The sequence below is a fragment of the Delphinapterus leucas genome, chromosome 10 (assembly GCF_059928025.1).
Source record: "Delphinapterus leucas isolate spDelLeu-1000000601 "Yukka" chromosome 10, BTC_Dleu_Yukka2, whole genome shotgun sequence".
In the NCBI taxonomy this organism is placed as follows: domain Eukaryota; kingdom Metazoa; phylum Chordata; class Mammalia; order Artiodactyla; family Monodontidae; genus Delphinapterus; species Delphinapterus leucas.
The window spans coordinates 34,163,066-34,180,167 of record NC_143138.1 but is presented as its reverse complement, the minus strand read 5'-3'; the positions used below and the strand labels follow the sequence as shown (position 1 = coordinate 34,180,167).

General features: G+C 45.6%; 2 protein-coding genes across 2 annotated transcripts in view; one reads left to right on the top strand and one right to left on the bottom strand.

Moving 5' to 3' along the window:
• LOC111178792 (adenylate cyclase type 10-like) overlaps positions 1-17,102 on the top strand; it is a 118,059-nt gene that overhangs the window by 52,525 nt on the left and 48,432 nt on the right. Inside the window, exons 33-34 of the mRNA XM_089918778.1 lie at positions 15,932-16,122; positions 16,903-16,977. The gene's annotated coding sequence lies outside the window, so the exon portion shown is untranslated. The remainder of the gene's footprint in view (positions 1-15,931; positions 16,123-16,902; positions 16,978-17,102) is intronic.
• Positions 431-5,601, bottom strand: TREM2 (triggering receptor expressed on myeloid cells 2). The gene is made up of 5 exons (XM_022581869.3): positions 5,426-5,601; positions 3,600-3,950; positions 2,070-2,160; positions 1,144-1,337; positions 431-1,061 (listed from the first exon to the last, which is right to left on the bottom strand). The coding sequence occupies exons 1-5, from the start codon at positions 5,463-5,465 to the stop codon at positions 1,045-1,047; spliced, it is 693 nt and encodes a 230-aa protein (XP_022437577.2). The 5' UTR covers positions 5,466-5,601; the 3' UTR covers positions 431-1,044.

Here is a 17,102-nt window from a genome sequence, read left to right as displayed (position 1 = left end):
TCCTAACCATCTGACTGACTGACTTACTCTGTTTGTCTGCTCTCTTCCCACTAGAACATGGCTCTGTGTGGGCAGAAATCTTTGCTTGTTTTGTTCACTGATATGTCCCCAATGCCTAGACTAGTACCTGGCACAGAAAATATTTATTGAATAAATATACAAATAAATGAGTAGGATTGAGCTAGAGGGAAGGACACCTTGAGCGCCAAGTGAAAGTAGGATTTCCAGGCTCTAGAGGGACTTTGGGTCAGTCCTTTCCCTTTTGAGCCGCAGTGTCCCTTCCACAGGATGGGGGCTGCACCAGTAGTGCCCGGCTCTGGCTCACTGCACTCTGCGCCCAATCCCTGCCATTCCTCCGGAGGCGGAGCAACATGATAAAAGCAAACCTCTAGGTTTGCCAGAGGTTTGAGTCAGCTGCGAATTGGATGGACTTGAGGAGGGTGGATGGAGGAAGGGGGCCTGGGGCAGGGGGCCCAGCAGTAATCCTAGGAAACTGATGGACAGGAGGCAGGAGGAGGAGAGGAGAGGATGCTAGAGAAATTCCACAGGAGGAGGCAGGGCTTGGTAATCAGATCTCTGGGAGGGAGAGAGAAGAATAAAAAGATTGGCCAGTTTGGAGCCTGTGGGAATGGAGGGACATGATATCCTAAGACCCTAGGCCCCAAGGAGCCAGACCTTTTATCTTTTCCTCATCTGAATTCACTCTCCTAGCCCTGTAGCAAAACAGACCTTCATGACGCCCTAAACCATCAGTTAAGCATGAAGTCTTGGATTTATTTGTGAGAGTGTTTAATGTCCAATGTCCAGAAGTTGGTAGATGTCCTTCCCACCTCCCATGCACACACACACACACATGCACACACACACACGTGCACACACGCACAAATCCCTGCTTCCAGGGGTCAAGAGAAGCAGGGTACAGGCAGAGTGGCCTTTTGCGAAAGCAGAACCAGGAGACTTGGTGGCCAAGGGGCAGGTGTGCAGCAGGCTGGGGTGGTCCGTGCAGACCTCTCCTGGGCCTCTCCTCCACCGTGGGTCCTCCTCTCACGTGTCTCTCAGCTCTGCAACAGCCAGAGTACTCACTTGGCCCCTCTCAGCACCACCTCACCAGCCCCCAGCGGCCACCGTGCTCTCCAAGCTCACCTGTCAAGGTTTGGAGCTGGTAACCTGGGTCATGGCCACAGTCCAGCCCACTGGCATGGGGTGTCCTCCGTTTCTGCCCATGCCAGGCTGCAGCCCAGAGAGCGCTGGCTGCCAGAAGCTTGCTGAGAAAGATGCAGGCCAGGAGGAAAAGGATGGAAATGGGTGGGAAGGGGCTCTCCTCTTCAGAAAGGTTCCTTGGAGAAAAAAAGAGGACATGTGGGAGGCCATGAGGGGACCCACAGACTGGAATCTGCCCTCAAAGAAGGAATGGGGAGACACGAGGAGCTCCGGGGGCTGAGGATATCTCCCCATCCAGCACCATCCCTGGATGAGGCTCTGCGGGGCTTGGGGGAACCTGTAGTCAGGAGACCTGAGTTCCAGGCATGGATCTGCCTGCTGACTGCTTTTAAACAATTACCTCCCTTGCTGAGCAGTTTTCTGCATGATGGTGTGGTATGGTGTGCGTGTGTCTGCATGCACATGTGCACTTCATGGTTATACTCAGAGTGTTTAAACACCAATCAAGAACCAGTCGGAACTGATTCTGGTCCCATCAGGGAAGCAGGGGTCTGAGGGTACCAGTTTTGTACTAAAATACTCAAAAGTTTCATTGTTGCTGAATTGCGGAGACGCGTGAGGGCTGCCAGGGGAGGGGGGGGAGGCCGACCACTCAGCGGTCTTGGAGCAGCAGCTACCTACAAACTGTTAGGGAAGTTTTGCAATGTTTTGACAACTGGCACAGTCATACCAACACACACTGGCTGGTTGCAGGGGTGTTTAGACAAGATCACATGCAGACACTTTAGTGTCTCATTGCCTTGGGATTTGTACTTCTGGCACGTGCCACCCCCCAGCTGCCGCCCCATGCCTTGGCTCTGCAGGGTGGAGGTCTGCCCAGGGATTTTAGGAAAGACTTGTCACTATACCTGGAGATGCTGTGCTCCACCTGGGCATCCTCAAAGCGCTCGGACTCCTCAGGGATCCAGAGATCTCCAGGGTCCTGGTAATCAAGGGGGTCTGTGGGAGACAGAGCCTGTGAGCTTCTAGCCCCCCTCCTTGATGCCACAGTGGGGAGAACCTCTCTGGGTGGGGTGAGGCTCTCTGGGACATGGCCCTGGGTGGATCAAGTTGTTAACCTCTCTGAGCCTCAGTTTCCTCACCTGTAAAGTGGGGCAATTAGGAACACCTTCTTAATAATAGTGTTGCAGGATACAGGGAAAGCATCCTGTGTAGTGCCCATCCCCTCACAGGAGCTCAGTAACTGCAACTCCCACCGTCCCATCACACAGGGTCTTTAGGAAGATCAAACGAAATCATGGGTGTTTTTGAAAGTCCTGTGTAAACAGTCAAGCTGCCTGTACCAGCTATGGATTATTGTTACTGTTGTTGTTGTTATTCTTTTCCTGCTCTTCTCTTGGGAGTCAGCTGAGCCTTAGACCCTGATAGGGCTGAAAATCTGTGTGTCCTCGCCCCCTACTCTCATGGGGGTAGGGTTTGGGGTCTAAGGCAGGCGGTGTCCCCTACCCTCCCCACCTTAGACAAATGTTACTTTCAACCTTCATTTCCATGATAAGGGGCCATGTTGGAGAGAGGAGTTGGACAAGGGGAGAGTCAGAAAAGGGATACGTAACCTCAGATTTGTTCTCCTTTGGGACACAATCACGTTCCGGAGACACAGACAGAAAGCTTTCCTGAAGGGCATCCCCTGTGCAAGCTCAGGGATGAGAAGGACCCCACCACTGCGCATCTCACCTAGTCAAGCCTGAAATGAGGATCCCGAGCAGTTAGCAGCAGGAGGCTGGGGCAACGACTGTCACTGACCCCCAAGCAGTTTTAACTCTTTCATGTCATTTGTGTCTCATGGGAGCCCTGTGGGGTCAGCAGCACAGGCACCACGACCTCCATTTCAAGATGGGGAAATGGAGGCCCAGAGAGGAGAAGCACGTTGCCCAGGGTCACAGCAGTGTTCCTTTCTAGGGTTGTTTCTCTGTACCAGGTTGGTGCTTAATCTATGTTGGTAGGTCCGTTGGGTGGTTGGGTGAAGGAATAGATGAATGTCCTCCTACTCCTTAAGGACCACCTCAGTGCTCACATCCTAACCAGATGCCAAATGGATAAAGCTGTTTGGGGGAAGCAGGACCACAGCTAGCTCATAAGGTGCCTTGGGCAAATTAGAGAACTGTACCCTTCCTGCAAGTGATGCAGTCCTCCACCAGGGAGCACAGCCTGGAGAGAGACAGCAGGGCTGGACTGTGACCCCCTTGTGCAGTTAGCAACCTGCACAACTATCCACAGTGACCCTGAGTTGACCCTGAGTTGTGGGGTGGGGAGGGACAAGATCCACACTGTGGGATTTCCCAGGGTCCCCAAAAGCCCTGAGGGTGGTCTTGTGCTCAGATACTAAAGACGACCCCAGGCCCAAGGGCAGGCCAGGGTGCAGTCAGCTGCCCACTCACCAGCAAGCACCTCCACCAGGACCTTCCTGAGGGTGTCGGCCTCGCTACCATGGAGACTCTGGCACTGATAGAGACCAGCGTCGTGGGCTTGAAGATTCCGCAGAGTAATGGTGAGTGTGCCACCCAGGGCATCGTCCATGATGGCCGTGCTCCCATTGTGCCTCTTCAGGAAGGACAGCAGCCACGAGGGGTGAGTGCTGACCACCTGCTGGCACAGGCCCTCTTCACCCAGCTGGCGGCACCATGCTTTGCGTCTCCCCCAGTGCTTCAAGGAGTTGTAGGGGCAGGAGACCCTCAGGGACCGGCCTGCCATGCCCTGGAACACCGTGGTGTTGTGGGCTCGGGATAGCTCTGGGGAGGAGACATTCATTCACTTACCAAGTGTTTATTGAACACCTACTATGTTCAATGAACAGAAGAGACAGAAATCCCACACTTAAGGAACTCAGGCCTTTACACAGGTTGGGAGAAGGTGGTATAACCCAGGTATGTGTTTATAGGAAGCTGGAAACCAGGAAACCCGGGTCCTGGATCTGGCTTTATCACCATTGGACTTGCTGGACATCTTTAGAGAAATAGCTGACCCTCTCTGGGCCTATTTCCAGAGACATTTGGTCTTGAAGTTCCCTCCAGTCCTAGTCCACTCATGTTCTTCCTGTCACATGAAATCAAGCCCTCCCCTCTCCCACTCCATCTCAAGAGAGCAGGGCTAGTGGCCCTCTCAGGCCTTGGGCTGGTCCCACGTGGGGCTGGGCACCCCCTCCCCACGCCCTCCATCCTTGCTTCCTTCGCAGCTGCCCACGCTCATACCAGCACTGCATTCTCCTCTTTCTGACCTTTAGCTTCCAGCTTCCCTATTTCTGTGCCTTTGTTCCCCTTTCAGGAGGGATGCGTCTCAGAACTATTTTGGGAGAGACATGAGGCTGCTATTTTAGGGACCCTCCTTGGGGTGGGCTTAGAGTGCCAGTCTATTGCCAGGGCAGGGGCTATAAGAGAACCACCCAGCGCCCTCTGCCTCAGCCTCCCCTCTCTTCAACCACATCTTCAACCACATGGTGACAGAAACTTGTAAAAAGGATTGGGGAGCTGGTGGCCTGTCTTTTGGAACCAGAAAGACCTGGTGAGCAGTGCCCCCTCCATACTACCCAGTCCATCCCTCTGCCTTTGGGCAGGCCAACGCATCCCCCTTCCCTTACTCCACCTCCAGCCAAGAAGCTCCAGCTCCATTGGAACAGTCTCTCCTCTCACCCAGGTATGCCTATTGCTCTGGGGGAGCAAGAGGCACCCTTCCCCAACGAGAAAAGGCCGTCATGTGCAAGAATCTGGGATGCCAGTCTCCCCAGCTCAATCACAAAATCTTCAGCCCCTTCACCTCCCATCCAGGGCTGAGGACAAGAGGACCTTCAGAGCACAGGAGGGGCACCCCAAAGATGCAGATTGCCAGTACCAGGTTCTTTTCTCCCTCCCACGCTGCTACTCTTCTGAGGCTAGTTAAGTGGTTCATAATTTTAGGGCCTCTTACCAGTGCCCCCCAAAACTTCCCCCAACTACTACCTAGTGCCTGAGATGCCACCACCAGAACTCTTTCCCTTTCTAGATGTCCGAATCCACCAGCCTCTGACACTTCCACGTACATGAAGAATCTGATGCTGGGGAGAGAGGGAGATGATGAAGAATATGGGGCACAGTGAGAAGAGGGGGTGCAGGACATGCCGAGAATTTCAGCTATCTTCACACTTTGGCTCAGTGCTCCCTACCCACCCACCCACCTGCCATATACTCAAGGAAGGAGAGGGAAAGAAGGCAGCGGAGGGAGGGAATCCTACCTGTGACAAAGAGCAAGATGAGCAGCCCAAGAGGCTCCATGTCACCCTTCCCTTGTGGAGGACAGACGTAGGGTGCCTTGTGCAAGATCTCGTCTTTCCCTTGAACTGCAGAAAGGAGAGGGTCAGGCTCGTCAGGCGCTGCCCACAGGAACCAGCTCCTGGAGGTTGAGTAATCATCAGAACTGGGATCTGGCTTTATGATTCAGGGAGGGGGAGTGGGGTGGGAGAGGGGAGGAGAGGAGGAGCCACCACTGCAGCCCAGCAGCGCGGTGCTGAGGATCCCAGACCTCCAAGAGGACAGCCCACTGTCCTGCCTGTACCAGCCTTCTCATGGTTTAGAAGACTACCCTTTCTCCATTCAATTGCCTTAGTATCTTTATTGAAAATCCCTTGACATGTAGGTCTACTTCTTGACTGTCTACTCTGTTCCATTGATCTATGTGTCTATCCTTTTACCAATATCACCCCATCTTGACTACTCTCTGTAGCTTTATAACAAGTCTTGAAATCAGGTGATGTGAGTAATCCAACTACATTGTTCCTTTCCAAAATGGTTTTAGCTGTTCTAGTAATTTTGTTATGTAAATTTTAGACACTGTATGTCAATTTCTCCCCCCTACACTTTCCCCAAAGCCTGCTAGGCTTTTGATGGGATTACACTGAATCTGTAGCTCGATTTGGAGGGAACTAGACATCTTAACACTCTTGAGTCTTCCAATCTGTGGACATATTTCTTCTCTGGTTTCTCTCACCAATGTTTTATAGTTTTCAGCATACAAATCTTGCACATATTTTGTTAAATTTCTATCTAAGTATTTCATGATTTTGGTGCTATTTTAAATGTTTCTAGCTTTCTGTATCTTAGGCAGAAGCAGAACTCAGAAACCCCATGAATCTTTATCTTACTTTCTGTCCCACTTATGCTCCATTCTGACCTCTTCTTCTCACATCCTTCCTACCTGAGAAAAGCATATTTTTTATTCCTCTAAGCCTCATAGCAAAGGGCAGGCACCAAGAAATCTTTGCCAATTCACGCATATGAATTCACAGCATGTGCACATCAAACTCTCTCTTCCCTTAGCTTGTGCTAATCTGTAGTTCAATCCCCTAATTCTCATGTCTGAGCATAGGAACATTTCTGCACCACCCCACTCCCAAGCACAGGGTCCTTCCTTTCCTTTTGCTAAATGTGAGTTCAAAGATACTTGCCACTTCACACTTGGGCACAGAGATCTTTTCCCCTCTATTACATCATTCCAGCTGAATGCCATCATTCACGTATGCATGCATTTATTCAACTACCATGTATGTGCTGGAGAACTCAGGTCTCTTGGAGCCTCAGCGTTCCTGGATACGGTGGTGACCATTGCTGAGGGGAGCCCGAGAACCAGAGGCATGACTGGAAGCATGACATACTCCTGACGTCTAGCTTTGGCTAAGACTTCACAGCTGCTGCGTAATCCCTTTCAGAATGTCTGGAAGTTTCCTAGTAAACTGCCTATAGCAGCTCTTCCAAATCGTCACTATCCTCAAATACACAGCTCTACTCCCCCTCCTTCCCTAGAAATAAATCAACATATGTGAACATCCTCACCCTCTTTCAGATTCTGTTATCCTCCTATCCCCACTCTCGCCCACCTGGGCGGCCAGAGAAGTACAAGAGTCCGGTCAGGACCATGGCCAGCACCCAGACAGGCCCTGGGATGGGAAAGGGTGTGGCTGCCAACAACTGGCAGGGAAATAAGCTTCTGGAAACTGAAACAACTCAAACTCTATCCAGGCACACCATCAGCCCAACCTGGGAAATCCCTTGCCCAGCCCTGCCTGAGAAGTGGGCTTGAGAGAGTGACTTTTGGTACCCACTCCACCCCTACCTGGCACCACCACCCACAGACAGTAGAGCCTACAAACATCACCTGCTGCTAAGCAGCCACTTAAGCTTTCCTTTTCCCGCTTCCCTCTTTGGTCCCGTCCTGCTTTTGCTCGACCTCATCTTCCTGGATCCAAACCCCTGCCTTCCACCCCCAAACTCTCTCTCACTTCTGATCCCTCACAGACTTGACGTGCTCCCACCTGTCTCTTTGTATCTGCATTGTCACTCTCCGCCACTTCCAGCTGAGGCCATTCTCCCATTATTAAGATATATTTTCTAAGCTGTAAAGATCTCAACCCCTGTCCAGGGGCCATAGTGAGGCAGGATGTCCAGCCAAAGGGAAGATCTGGTTGAGAACACCAGAGCTTAGAAGAAGGGACCCAGGCACTGAACCTGGTGAGAGGCATCACAGGTGTAGGGAATCTCACCTGCCACTTGATTGGATCCGGAGTGATCCAGATCTGGCAGGGGCAGGGGCAGATGTCTAGCCTGAGCATGGGGCAGAGTGTAGGATTCGTAGGCTGAGTGGGACAGAAATTGAAACTACAGAGTAGGGGTTAAGCACACAGGCTCTGCTTCTTATGGTGAGTAAGCCCAGCTCTGTTATTTACTAGCTATTGGGCAGGTTTCCTAACTCTCCAGTTGGCTTCACTATCTGGGTATGTAAGTGTGTATGGCACATTGTCAAGTGCTCAAAAAAAGTAGCGGGCATTATTTTCCTCCCTCTTCAATATATTTTTCTCAATTCTTTCTTTCTTCCTCCTGTCTATGTCCATCCCAGATTTCCATTTTCCTTTTCCAAGATGACTGCTCTCTCTCTCTCTCTCTCTCTCTCTCTCTCTCTCTCTCTCTTTCTCTCTTTCTGTCTCTCTCTCCCCCACTCCCTGCCTTTGACAATCCCCAGGAACTTGCTTTCTCACCTATGTCCTCTCTCTTCCAGTATCTTTAAGTTCTACCGCCCTCCCACCCCCAGAGCCATTTTTTCCTCCATGTTCACATGGGCACAGTCTCACCTGTCCTGAAAACCCCTCGTTTGTCTCTGCTGCCCCTTCAGTTGGTGTTCTTTTATTATCTTGTATTTCATTTTTTTTTAATTTTTTAGTTTTATTTATTTTTATACAGTAGGTTCTTATTAGTCATCCACTTTATACACATCAGTGTATACATGTCAATCCCAATCTCCCAGTTCATCCCACCACCACGCCCCGCCGCTTCCCCCCGTTAGTGTCCCTACGTTTGTTCTCTACATCTGTGTCTCTGTTTCTGCCCTGCAAACCAGTTCATCTGTACCATTTTTCTAGTTTCCGCATATAGGGAATTTGTTTTTCTCTTTCTGACTTACTTCACTCTGTATGACAGTCTCTGGATCCATCCATGTCTCCACAAATGACCCAGTTTCGTTCCTTCTTATGGCTGAGTAATATTCCATTGCATATATGTACCACATCTTCTTTATCCATTCGTCTGTCGATGGGCATCTAGGTGGCTTCCATGACCTGGCTATTGTAAATAGTGCTGCAATGAACACTGAGGTGCATGTGTCTTTTTGAATTATGGTTTTCTCTGGGTATATGTCCAGTAGTGGGATTGCTGGGTCATATGGTAATTCTATTTTTAGTTTTTTTAAGGAACCTCCATACTGTTCTCCGTAGTGGCTGTATCAATTTACATTCCTACCTACAGTGCAAGAGAATTCCCTTTTCTCCACACTCTCTCCAGCATTTATTGTTTGTAGATTTTCTGATGATGCCCATTCTAACCTCTGTGAGGTGATACCTCATTGTAGTTTTGATTTGCATTTCTCTAATAATTAGTGATGTTGAGCAGCTTTTCATGTGCTTTTTGGCCACCTGTGTGTCTTCTTTGGAGAAATGTCTATTTAGGTCTTCTGCCCATTTTTTGACTGGGTTTTTTGTTTTTTGATATTGAGCTCCATGAACTGCTTGTATATTTTGGAGATTAATCCTTTGTCCGTTGCTTCATTTGCAAATATTTTCTCCCGTTCTGAGGGTTGTCTTTTTGTCTTGTTTCTGGTTTCCTTTGCTGTGCAAAAGCTTTTAAGTTTTATTAGGTCCCATTCGTTTATTTTTGTTTTTATTTCCATTACTCTAGGAAGTGGATCAAAAAAGATCTTGCTGTGATTTATGTCAAAGAATGTTCTTCCTATGTTTTCCTCTAAGAGTTTTATATTGTCCGGTCTTACATTTAGTTCCCTAATCCATTTGGAGTTTATTTTTGTGTATGATATTAGGGCGTGTTCTGATTTCATTCTTTTACATGTAGCTGTCCAGTTTTCCCAGCACCACTTATTGAAGAGACTGTCTTTTCTCCATTGTATATCCTTGCCTCCTTTGTCATAGATTAGTTGACCATAGGTGCATGGGTTTATCTCTGGGATTTCTATCCTGTTCCATTGATCTATGTTTCTGTTTTTGTGCCAGTACCATATTGTCTTATTACTGTAGTTCTGTAGTATAGTCTGAATCAGTATAGTCTGATTCCTCCAGCTCCGTTTTTTTCCCTCAAGACTGCTTTGGCTATTCGGGATCTTTTGTGTCTCCATACAAATTTTAAGACTTTTTGTTCGAGTTCTGTAAAAAATGCCATTGGTAATTTGATAGGGATTGCAATGAATCTATAGATTGCTTTGGGTAGTATAGTCATTTTCACAATATTGATTCTCTCAATCCAAGAACATGGTATATCTCTCCATCTGTTGGTATCATCTTTAATTTCTTTCATCAGTGTCTTATAATTTTCTGCATACAGGTCTTTTGTCTCCCTAGGTAGGTTTATTCCTAGGTATTTTATTCTTTTTGTTGCCATGGTAAATGGGAGTGTTTCCTTAATTTCTCTTTCAGATTTTTCATCATTAGTGTATAGGAATGCAAGAAATATCTGTGCATTAATTTTGTATCCTGCAACTTTACCAGATTCATTGATTAGCTCTAGTAGTTTTCTGGTGGCATCTTTAGGTTTCTCTATGTATAGGATCATGTCATCTGCAAACAGTGACAGTTTTATTTCTTTTTTTCCAATTTGTATTCCTTTTATTTCTTTTTCTTCTCTGATTGCTGTGGCTAAAACTTCCAGAACTATGTTGAATAATAGTGGCAAGAGTGGACACCCTTGTCTTGTTCCTGATCTTAGAGGAAATGCTTTCAGTTTTTCACCATTGAGAATGATGTTTGCTGTGGGTTTGTCGTATATGGCCTTTATTATGTTGAGGTAGGTTCCCTCTATGCCCACTTTCTGGAGAGTTTTTCATCAAAAATGGGTGTTGAATTTTGTCAAAAGCTTTTTATGTATCTATTGAGATAATCATATGGTTTTTCTTCTTCAATTTGTTAATATGGTGTATCACATTGATTGATTTGCGTATATTAAAGAATCCTTGCATCCCTGGGATAAATCCCACTTGATCATGGTGTATGATCCTTTTAATGTGTTGTTGGATTTCTGTTTGCTAGTATTTTGTTGAGGAGTTTTGCATCTATATTCATCAGTGATATTGGTCTGTAATTTTCTTTTTTTGTAGTATCTTTTTTTTTTTTTTTTTTTGTAGTATCTTTGTCTGGTTTTGGTATCAGGGTGATGGTAGCCTCATAGAATGAGTTTGGGAGTGTTCCTTCCTCTGCAATTTTTTGGAAGAGTTTGAGAAGGATGGGTGTTAGCTGTTCTCTAAATGTTTGATAGAATTAACCTGTGAAGCCATCTGGTCCTGGACTTTTGTTTGTTGGAAGATTTTTAATCACAGTTTCAATTTCATTATTTGTGATTGGTCTGTTCATATTTTCTATTTCTTCCTTGTTCAGTCTTGGAGGGTTATACCTTTCTAAGAATTTGTCCATTTCTTCCAGGTTGTCCATTTTATGGGCATAGAGTTCCTTGTAGTAGTCTCTTAGGATGCTTTGTATTTCTGCCGTGTCTGTTGTAACTTCTCCTTTTTCATTTCTAATTTTATTGATTTGAGTCCTCTCCCTCTTTTTCTTGATGCATCTGGCTAAGAGTTTATCAATTTTGTTTATCTTCTCAAAGAACCAGCTTTTAGTTTTATTGATCTTTGCTATTGTTTTCTTTGTTTCTATTTGATTTATTTCTGCTCTGATCTTTATGATTTCTTTCCTTTTACTAACTTTGGGTTTGTTTGTTTTTCTTTGTCTAGTTCCTTTAGGTGTAAGTTTAGATTGTTTATTTGAGATTTTTCTTATTTCTTAGGTAGGCTTATATTCCTATAAACTTCCCTCTTAGAACTGCTCTTGCTGCATCCCATAGGTTTTGGATCATCGTGTTTTCATTGTAATTTGTCTTTAGGTAATTTTTGATATCCTCTTTGATTTCTTCAGTGATCTCTTGGTTATTTAGTAACATATTGTTTAGCCTCCATGTGTTTGTGTTTTTTACCTTTTTTTCCCTGTAATTGATTTCTAATTTCGTAGCATTGTGGTCAGAAAAGATGCTTGATATGATTTCAGTTTTCTTAAATTTACCGAGGCTTGATTTGTGACCCAAGATGTGATCTATCCTGGAGAATATTCCGTGTGCACTTGAGAAGAAAGTGTAATCTGCTGGTTTTGGATGGAATGTCCTATAAATATCAATTAAATCTATCTGGTCTATTGTGTCATTTAAAGCTTGTGTTTCCTTATTAATTTTCTGTCTGGATGATCTGTCCATTGGTGTAAGTGAGATATTATAGTCCCCCACTATTATTGTGTTACTGTTCATTTCCTCTTTTATAGCTATTAGCAGTTGCCTTATGTATTGAGGTGCTCCTATGTTGGGTGCATATATATTTATAATTTTTATATCTTCTTCTTGGATTGATCCCTTGATCATTATGTAGTGTCCTTTCTTGTCTCTTGTAACATTCTTTATTTTAAAGCCTATTTTATCTGATATGAATATTGCTACTCCAGCTTTCTTTTGAAAATTTCCATTGGCATGGAATATCTTTTTCCATCCCCTCACTTTCAGTCTGTATGTGTCCCTAGGTCTGAAGTGGGTCTCTTGTAGACAGCATATATATGGGTCTTGTTTTTGTATCCATTCAGAGAGCCTGTGTCTTTTGGTTGGAGCATTTAATCCATTCACATTTAAGGTGATTATCGATATGTATGTTCCTATTACCATTTTCTTAATTGTTATGGGTTTGTTTTTGTATGTCCTTTCCTTCTCTGTTTCCCACTTAGAGAAGTTCCTTTAGCATTTGTTGTAGAGCTGGTTTGGTGGTGCTGAATTCTCTTAGCTTTTGCTTGTCTGTAAAGCTTTTAATTTCTCTGTCGAATCTGAATGAGATCCTTGCCAGGTAATCTTTGTTGTAGATTCTTCCCTTTCATCACTTTAAAAATATCATGCCACTCCTTTCTGGCTTGTAGAGTTTCTGCTGAAAAATCAACTGTTAACCTTATGGGAGTTCCCTTGTATGTTATTTGTCATTTTTCCCTTGTTGCTTTTAATAATTTTTCTTTGTCTTTAATTTTTGTCAGTTTGATTACTATGTGTCTTGGCATGTTTCTCCTTGGGTTTATCCTGCCTGGAACTCTCTGCGCTTCCTGGACTTGGGTGGCTATTTCCTTTCCCATGTTAGAGAAGTTTTCGACTATAATCACTTCAATATTTTCTCAGGTCCTTTCTCTCTCTCTTCTCCTTCTGGGACCCCTATAATGTGAATGTTGTAGGGTTTAATGTTGTCCCAGAGGTCTTTTAGGCTGTCTTCAATTCTTTTCATTCTTTTTTCTTTATTCTTTTCCATGGCAGTGAATTCCACCATTCTGTCTTCCAGGTCATTTATCCGTTCTTCTGCCTCAGTTATTCTGCTATTGATTCCTTCTAGTGTAGTTTTCATTTCGGTTATTGTATTGTTCATCTCTGTTTGTTTGTTCTTTAATTCTTCTAGGTGTTTGTTCTTTAATTCTTCTAGGTCTTCGTTGAACATTTCTTGACTCTTCTTTTTTTTTTTTTTTTTTTTCTTTTTTGTGGTACATGGGCCTCTCACTGTTGTGGCCTCTCCTGTTGTGGAACACAGGCTCTGGACGCGCAAGCTCAGCAGCCATGGCTCACGGGCCCAGCCACTCCGCGGCATGCTGGATCTTCCCGGACTGGGGCAAGAACCCATGTCCCCTGCATCGGCAGGCGGACTCTCAACCACTGTGCCACCAGGAAAGCCCTCTTGCATCTTCTTGACCTTTGCCTCTATTCTTTTTCCAAGGTCCTGGATCACCTTCACTATCATTATTCTGAATTCTTTTCTGGAAGATTGCCTATCTCCACTTCATTTAATTGTTTTTCTGGGGTTTTATCTTGTTCCTTCATCTAGTACAAAGTCCTCTGCCTTTTCATTTTGTCTCTCTTTCTGTGAATGTGGTTTTTCTCCCACAGGCTGCAGAATTGTAGTCCTTCTTGCTTCTCTATCTTGTATTTCTTTTATTTAAAAAAAATTTTAGAGATGGCTTTGCTGTTCATGCCTTTGAATCTGATCCTTAGAAGTCACAAGTGGCCTCCTCCCAGTCCTCCCCTTCTTGGCTTTTCTGCTGCCTTTGACATCCTTGACCGCTGTGCTGGTTATTCGCCTCTCCTGCCCCCTCCGCCAACCCATGTTCTTTCTGCTTAGTCCTGCTCTGTCCCAAGGAGACTGACCCCCTCTGGACTGCATCACCCAAGCTCCCAGCTTACTGGCTTACTGATGGATCGAGTCAAGGGAAGATATTGGCAAGAGTTTGGAGGCCAGGAGGAGAAATAAGTTGGGGTCTTTACTTCCTCCTACTCCCTCCTCATCTGCCGTGGTTTAAACAGGGGCTGCTTTCCTCTGTAGCTACAGCTCTTATTGGTGGTCCCTCTTCCATGGCTCTGGTGCTCACTCAGTTCCAATAACACAATTCTTTCTCCTTGCTCTTTCAAGTGTGGGGGTGTTAACAGCTCCCAGTCTTTGGATGCATCACGATCCCTTCCCTTACTGGTTCCCTTATCCTTGCCCACTCCTCTGTAAAGAACCCTGTTAAAATGATTGATAATTCAGCCCTTTTGTGTAAGCCATTTGTTCCTGGAAGGAAACTTGGCCTTCAAATGCCCCCTCCTTCTTGGCATTCCTTTCCCTCTTATAGAAGGGAATGGGAGAGGCTGGAGCACTCTTCTCAGGGGCACATTCATTTATTCTACAAATATTTTCCAAGCACCTACCATATGCCAAGCACCATGCCAGGTGCTAGGGAGATGCAATAAACAAGAGGCAGTTCCTCTTTGTTGCTAGATGTGGAAGTGATGTTGATATTGTAAAATCTGTAGTGGCTGGATTCTAGAAGGTTAATACCTGGGTTTGGGGAGTGAAGTAAGGCCCTCAAATGAGTCATCAGAGAAAGTCTGGGACATATCTGGCCATCTCATCCAGAAAGGCACACTTGGGCTTCTGGTCCAAGATCGAGTTGAGAAGTCAGAATGCCCATCAGGGTAGAAATCAGGCCAGGCTTTGACCACAGAGATCTGCCAGCTGAAATTGGTCTTGCCGTAGTCGGATGCATAAAGCCTTAAAAATGAAAGAGAATTATTAGAGAATTGCAGCCTTTCTGAAAAGAAAGAAAAAGTTTCTCCAGGGAGGGGCTGATTCCCACCTCTAGCACAGACTGGACCCCACACGGTGGCACTGTTTCCGTGTGATGCCCTGGTCTAAGCTAGGTCACAAGTCCTTCCCTCTACACCCAGAGTGTGTTGGGCAATCAGGGATCAACAAGGAAATAAATCTTGAGACCAATGTGCATCTAGCATCAGCCCTTCCTAACATTATCTGGCCATGAGACCCTTTTAAAATTACTCTAAATTTCGAGACATCCACAGGAGTTCTGGAGCAATAATTTGTGCCTTAATTAGAGTAGAAAGCAAAAATAGTCCTAAAGACAAATTAGTTGCTGTGAAATTTGCTTGTTTCGAAAAAAAATTATAGCAGAATTTTTAAAGTCTCATTTAGAAAAATTAGATAATTTTTAAAGACCTAGTATTGAAATTATAAGACTCAAGATTTAACCATGCTTACTAAGTAGATGACATAGAGCAAATGATATCAACAGTTACTTGGTAAATACTTCTTGTGCAGTTGAAACATCATACCTTCAAACCACAAGCAATTTCCTCCAGAATCAGCTGCCACACTTAGGTGGTGCCCAGCTTTAAAGGGAGATTATGGCTATTACAAGAATAACTATGTAAAATGTATTCAGCATTTATAAAATCTTTTAAAAACTATATTCAGTTAATCTTTATCAGAAAAATATATGAAAATTCACTCTAAAAAGGTAAAAGTTGTCCATAATCCCGCCACTTAAAACACACTAACATTTATTGAGTGCTTACTATGTGCTAGGCAAACACATACTTTACATGTGTTACCTTATTACCCATCAGGTAGATAATATTATTGTTCCAGGTAACTGGGATCCAGAGAAATTAAATAACTTACCCAGGATCACACAGCTCATATAAGGTAGAAGTTAGATTTAGATCCACGTAATCTGGCTCCAGAGCCAGTCCTTCATTTTATTGAGTGGAATTTTCCTTCCCTCCTCTAATCCCATTGCCCAGAGATAATCGTAGTGATATTTTGATGTATGTTCACCTATTCTTTTTTCTTTGGTCACACACAGAGACAGAAGTGCCCCCAAGGAATGACTCAGAACTCTGGGAACTCCAGGCCATGTGGGCAGAAGGGTGATGTCCTGCCACATCATGGGAAAGATTACTTGGAACTGCAGATTCATCACTTCTCCAGGGTGATATAAAAGGTCATCGAATCCAGCTGCCAACCAGATGCTAGAGCTCCCTGGGCAAAATCCCAGTGAGTCACGCAGCCTCTGCTGCAATCTCACTGCCTCCTGCTCAGACAGCTCGTTTGGGAATGTTTTTGTTAGACAGGACCTTGCTTGCCCTCAGCCATAATGAGATGTCAGCCTTGCTCATAGAACCTGTGTCATGGCCAGAAATGGAGTGAGGGGTTGGAGAGGAGAAGGGAGGGTGGTCTGAGGTCCGGTGGGCAGGTGTGTAAGGATGAGGTCTTCCTCCAGGAGGAAGGCGGGGTGAGTGACTCTCACTTGTGCCACCTCCGCTGCCATCATCCACCTGGAAACCATCAGGCGGGGTTAGAGAAGAAATCGGCCATGGGTGGTAGTAACCACAGAGTGTGCCCTTTCCCTGGACCCCTGCGGATCCAGGATAGCTCCCCTGCTTGTATTGAAAGATAGAGAAGGGCTGGAATGGGAAGGAGGAGAAAGAAGCAGCCCTGATCACATGCCTGGCACTGGGCCCTCTGAGTCCATGATCTCATTTAATCTTCACAACAACCCTGTAAAATGGTGGTTCCCAACTGGGGGAGGTTGTGTCCCACAAGACAAACTTGCCAATGTCTGGAGACATTTTTGGTTGCCACAACTGTGCAGTCTGGGGGTATTTGTGCTATTGCTGTCTAACGGGTAGAGGCCAGGGATGCTGCTAGATATCCTACAACGTACAGGATGGGCCCTCACAACAAAGAAATGTTCAGAATAATATCCAAATGTCAACAGTGCCAAAGGTAAGAACCCCAGATGAAAGTGGGAATGTTATTGGTCCCATTTTGCAGATGAGAAAACTGAGGCTCAAAGAGGTGAAGTGACCGGAAGCGAACTGTCTGACTCCATTTCATCCCAAGAGCCAGGTATCTGTGGGAATGTGGTAGTTGGAGGCATTTGGCACAGTCAGCAGGAAATGAAGGGCTGAGAGGACAGGGGTGAGGGGACAGTGCCTGTCAATGACAGGGCTGATGGCAGCAGTGGTCCTCCT